General features: G+C 38.9%; 1 protein-coding gene across 2 annotated transcripts; it reads left to right on the forward strand.

Annotated features, from left to right (window-relative positions):
* Positions 1–5,564, forward strand: RPL26 (ribosomal protein L26). 2 transcript variants are annotated; one of them, XM_079133576.1, is made up of 4 exons: positions 1–154; positions 1,141–1,313; positions 2,380–2,520; positions 5,393–5,564. In XM_079133576.1, exons 2-4 carry the CDS (start codon positions 1,146–1,148, stop codon positions 5,519–5,521), a joined length of 438 nt encoding a protein of 145 aa, XP_078989702.1. In that variant the 5' UTR covers positions 1–154; positions 1,141–1,145; the 3' UTR covers positions 5,522–5,564. The 2 variants fall into 2 exon arrangements, with proteins under 2 accessions (XP_078989702.1, XP_078989703.1); XM_079133577.1 differs by having other exon boundaries at positions 123–165.
* Positions 5,565–6,149: the final 585 nt, after the last annotated feature.

The raw sequence follows: 6,149 nt of genomic DNA on the forward strand, positions 1-6,149 counted from the left end.
TGACGCTAGCCGTTGGTTTTTCTTTCTAGTTTTCTCTCTCAAACTCCTCTCCCCTCTCGTGAGATTGATCTCGCGAGATGTCCCGTTAACTTACAGAACCGGAAGAAACGTGTAGGCCTCTTCCCTTTTGCGGCCATCGCTGAAGCGGCATCGGGTGAGGATTCCGTGGGGTAATGCGTGTAATCTGCAGCCATCCGTTTCTGGGAGTAGTGTGTCTCCACCCCTGGGGTCCCGAGATTCTCCTGCTGGCCGGATAGCAACCAGAGAGGGAGGCCGGGATGGTTTTAACCTGGCTTAGGGTCCACCAAACCAGAGAGGGGATGAGAGATTTGGGGAACTTGAAAACGAGTTGGAGGGGAGGAAACCTGAGGAGATTTAAAAAAAAAAAAAGGACTAAGCAGTATATTTTCTTGAAGAACCACCTGTACTTGTTAAAATCTTTGTAGAGCTTCCAAAGTGCTCTTGACCATTTTTGGACCCAAGATTTCTGCAAGAATTTCCAGGTTCAAGATTGGGGGCGGCGGCTGACCGATTTTGGAGAGTCTAAATATATTCACATTCATGTTCGTAAAAGGCGAATGTTGGTTGACCTAAAACCTGATGTTATGTTTGACGAATTAGGTATTCGGTATACCTTGTCCTAATTCAGAAAGAATAGTGTTGGCTCCTTCACACAATACCTAAGGAGTTTGGAGAATACAAACAAGTTTTATAACAAAACCTGTCGCGGTGGCGCAACATGGGAGGCAAGAGGGTGACAAATTCGAGGCCAGTCTCAGCAAGATCCTGTCTCCCCAAACGGGCTGAGGCTGTGTAACTTGGTGGCAAAATGCACCTGGTTTCAGTACCAGCACCACACACACACATACACAAAGCTTTTAAGTAAAGATGTGCCATTAATGTAAGTCTTTATTCCATAGAGATACAGATAACATCCCCGCAAAGCATAGATTTTTTTAAATTGCAAACTTCCCTCCATAGGCCTTTCAGTGCCAGCGGTTTTTGATGCAATTAGAGTAAGACATCATCTGAACATTTTTAAACTTGAAAAAGATTCATTTTAAATATGAAACTGCTGCAGCTGTTTGAAAACTAGATGAGACTTTGATCATCTAAGGGTGTGTTTAATTTTTTATTTAGCTAAAATGAAGTTCAATCCTTTTGTGACTTCTGACCGAAGCAAGAACCGCAAAAGGCATTTCAATGCACCGTCACACATTCGCAGGAAGATTATGTCCTCCCCTCTTTCCAAAGAGCTGAGACAGAAGTACAATGTTCGATCTATGCCCATCCGAAAGGATGACGAAGTTCAGGTATGTGTCTGTACTTATTTTTTGACAGATGATCCCACACACTTTGAAGAGGGATTGCATTCTGAGACATTGGCTTCAAGAACAGGATTGCAGGAACCACAAGTATGGTACTTCTTGGTTCTTTTTGGTGCAGTCAACTTTCCAAAGTATTGCATGCAGCAGTGATTAGATGAAAGAGCAAGACAGAAGATCAGAACATTACTTTGGGATTGATTTTTCCATCGAGGTCCATTAAAGAGAATTATTGATAATCTGGATTCAGAAGCTCTAACTGAACCATATAGTACCATATGATTGAGTTTACCAGTAAATAATTTGCCAAATCTAAGTGAAAATTTTCATGAGTTTCTTAGGTATAACGTGCAACTGGTGATTAAAGAATTCAGGCAATTTCTAAAGCAACTTGCTGGTCATCAGTATTGTTTCATGAGGCCAGTTCCTGTTTGAATACAATGTAACCAGTTCCCAATAGGAGCAAAATGAGTTAAGAACAACCATGGATCCCTGCTGGACTAGTGCTAAAACTGCAGGTAGACCTTGGAGGAAACCTTCATCTGTTTTCAAGATACAGCAGTGCAAGATAAAATTGAAAAGAAATGTCTGTTCAGAAGCTCTTTGAGTTGCTTCCCAGCAGGCTGAGGACCACTAGAATGTCTGGATAGGGAACTCGTCAGTTAACCTTTGGCAAAGAATTGGTTTGTTCGCTTACTAAGTACTTGTTGCCCATCCTATTTACCACTGGGTTGGACGTTTCAGTGGACTTTAAGAATAACATGTCTGTTGTCAGCTTCTGCATAAAGCCAAAGTGAGCTCACTTTAACAGACCTCCCTCTGCTGGTGGCCATCAGTTGTTAGGAATGCAATCGCCATCACTGTAGATACGGACATGGTTTATTTACAAGTTAGTTAAAACTAAGAACTGTTGGCACATTTAATGATTGTTTCAAAATTGAAGAGTCTTATAGATAGGATGATAGAATGGATGGTGATTAAATGATACACGGTTTTCTTGACTTATAAGGTTAATCTCTGATCCTCATTTCTGTTATTTTGAATTGGCATTTAGGTTGTGCGAGGACACTATAAAGGTCAGCAGATTGGCAAAGTGGTCCAGGTTTACAGGAAGAAATATGTCATCTATATTGAACGGGTGCAACGGGAAAAGGCTAATGGCACAACTGTCCATGTGGGCATTCACCCCAGCAAGGTAGGTGTTTTTGAGAATGCTTGACAGATGGCATTTATAGCACATATTGTTGCCATGTGTGAATGCTTGTTTACAGAGCCTCCCTAGAAGTAATCTCTGATTTTAGATGTGATAGAAACCCATGTGGTTTTGGTTTGGTGGTGTTTTTGTTCTGTAGGACTGGGAGTCGAACCCAAGGCTTTACAGGTTAGGCGAGAGCTCTCTACCACTGACCTACATTCCTAGCCTTGGAAACCATATCTTAAAGCAGTATTGTATTTATATTGAAAATTATCACTTAAAGTTTTCTGAATTCACAGTGTCTTTAATAGTCAATTATATATGTACACTTACTGTACTTTTTTCACAAAAACTGTCAGTAAGCTAATAAATCAACAATCTAAAAATTGATATTTTAATGTCTATGAAATAGGGTAATTACAAAATGAAATAAGCCCCAGCCCTATTTGGTTTTGTGTGTTCAGCAGAATCATGTAAGCAGTAGACAGCTTTACAACCTTGTAGGTTTTAAACCATCTATAGATGGAAAAAACCTGAAGCTCAAACAGAAGATCCCATGTACAGTAGTTGTGTCTAATCAATTATTGGCAATTCACGCATTTTGGAGCCGGTTTGTTATTGCTCTCTCTAATTTCCATTTTCCAAGTTTTAATTCTTTGTTGTAGATAGACACGATACCTTTATTTATTTTTATGTGGTGCTGAAGATAGAACCCAGTGCCTCACTTGTGATAAGCAAGCGCTCTACCACTAAGCCACAACCCCAGCCCCCATTTTCCAAGTTTTAAAAATTTTTTTGTTAGTTTAACGGTCATGCACAGGACTAGGGTTGTGGCTCAGTAGTAGAGCATTTGCCTAGTATGTGTGAGGCACTGGGTTTGATTTTCAGGACCACATATAAATAAATGAATAAAATAAAGGTCCATCAGCATTTGAAAAACAAAAAGTTTATGCACAGTGGGCATCCAAATACCAGGTGGTCTTTTTAGATCTTATGTTGTTGCCATAAATGTAATTTTAAACTACAGCAATGTCAAAATTCTAGTACAATAAAACACCTGTATATTTCATTTAGAATTCTGTATTCAAATTTCATCGTGTCTTTTCCCCACCTCCCAGTGGGTTACAAGTGTCAGAGCACTTCAACTCTAATCAGTTTGTGTCTTTAAAGAGCAGGGATTACCCCATTCTTTAACCTATTCCAATTGTATTCTTGCCTCTCACACTAGGTCAGCTGTTGTCAAGGTCACCAAAACAGTTACCAATTTTTTGTTCTTTTCTTTGTACTTGTTAATGCCACATGTGACATGGTTGATCTTGGAGTGGCTCAGTAGTCATCTTCTCTTATTCTGTTCTTAGAACTTTGGGTATATAGAAGTTGATGGTTCCAACCCAGACCCCTTTCCTGAACTCAATTTCCAATTGACAGTTGTTGCATTTCATTGTGGATAAGCTAATCAGTATCTCAAACCCGAATTGTTCATACTTGCGATTTTTGCCTTGAGATCTCCTCACAGTTTTTAACTGTCACAGTGTATGGCAGCTTTATTCTCCCAGTTGTGCAGACCAAAAATAACATTTTTTAAATTTATTTGTTACATACCCATATCAGCAGATAAGATTTTCTTTTTTGGTACTAGGGATTGAACTCAAAGTCACTCATTTTATTTTAAGACAGTCTTGCTAAGTTTTCAAGGCTGGCCTCAAACTTGTGGACCTTCTGTCTCAGCCTCCCTAATAGCTATCATCATGCCCTGCTCAATAAGACCTTTTGGCTGCTGTCATGGTATTTAGAATCTTGTTTGCTTGTTTCTGTTGGAGTTAACTATAAGAGGTTAACATCATGTCTCCTCTCCAGCCATTTGTTGACAGTATTATTTTTCCATTCTTACATGTTCTGGTCTTCTCTAACCGTCTTAGTGTTTGTTCTAAACCATGCTACTCAGAAAATGTGTACTGGTTGGCAGCATTACCTGGCACTTTAATAGAAGGTTCCCAAGCCTACTGAGGCAGAATTAGGGAATGGGACCTAGGTATCTGTTGCTAGTTTGGGTTTTGTCATTTTTTGGTTGGGTTTTTTGTGATGCCAGAGGTTTAAACTCAGGACCTTGTGCATGCTAGGCAGATGTTCTACCAAGTTCTCCTGCCTTTGGAGAGTTAATACCTTGATGGTTCACTTTTAGTTTTATTTGTAGAGCTTTGCCTGATTACCATGTGTAAAATGTCTTGTTACTCAGCCTCCTTACATCAACCTTACATTTTTTTCCTCTACATCAAAATGAAGTACATTTACTTATTTACATGTTTTCCGTCTCAAAATAATGAAATCCAAATTAGATTATGGATCATTTTGTTTTGGTCAGCATTCTGAATTCCATCTTGAGTACCCTTCTGCTCAGTTTTTTTTTATAAGACTAAAATTTATCATAATGTAGATGTCTTTAGGATTAGATCTGTGTTATTTGTTTCATGGAAGATTTTGCAGGTTGAAGCAAGTATGAAGGGCTATGTTTAATATCTAACTCTAGAATTCTAAAGTTTAGTTAAAAAAAAGTATGTGACTTGATTGGCTTGTAAAACTGGGGTGAGAGATGTTGAATTAGTTGTATTTCACACTGAAAGACATTTTGTGATAAAGCACAGAAGAGGCTGTGAGAAGAATCATGATACCGCCTCTCCTTTTCTTCTTTGTTGGGAGAGCATTATAGAACATGGGAAGCCAGGGCTGATTTGGGGGCTAAACAATCATTACTGGAATTTATTCATGTTTAAGCATCTGCTACTACTACAGGTTTAGTAAATGGGATTGGATGTAAGGCCTTTTGTGTTAGTGATTGTTTAAAGTCTGGGAGTGTTTTTCATTTTTTCTGCAGGTGGTTATCACCAGACTAAAACTGGATAAAGACCGCAAAAAGATCCTGGAACGGAAGGCCAAGTCTCGCCAAGTAGGAAAGGAAAAGGGCAAATATAAAGAAGAAACAATTGAGAAGATGCAGGAATAAAGTAACCATATTTACAACTTGCATTAAAAACTGCTAAAATGAAGATGTTTTATGTGTGGTACTTTGAATCACCGGATCCTTTTCAGTGATTTGGTTTCTTAGCACTTTGTCAGACTTTGGATTTGTAAGGGAAGTTTTGGGTGGTATTTGCTGTTCAGAGACTGGCCCTCGATTTTATTTGAGGCTCAATTCTAATGAAAAATGCTGTTTAGGTAGAGTTGACCTTTGACATCTGAGGATCAGTTCTTTCATAATTGAGAAGTGTTGTGGTTTGGGGGGTTTTGTTTTTTTGTTTTGTTTTGTTTTTTCCTTAACAGTTTTCTGAAATCGGGTAGTGGGTTTTTGTGTATTTGTTTTTTTATAGCAGGCACAGAAATATTTGGAGTATATCATGGCTGCATGGGGCTCATCAGGATGGGCTACAAGAGAAACCAGTTGGGAACATTTACTTGACTTTGTCTTCCTCCTAATGGGCTGCTATATGGACCCAGCATATTTTTAAAAATTTTTTTCATAAAAATGTACATGTCATTGGATAGAAAATCTTCCATAGACTAAGGAATGGCTGTGACTTGCTTTTCCTCTAAAGTGAGAAGTCTCAGATTCTCTGAGCTACATGTGGGCCCTC

The sequence above is a fragment of the Sciurus vulgaris genome (genome assembly GCF_902686455.1).
Source record: "Sciurus vulgaris genome assembly, chromosome: 3".
NCBI lineage: Eukaryota > Metazoa > Chordata > Mammalia > Rodentia > Sciuridae > Sciurus > Sciurus vulgaris.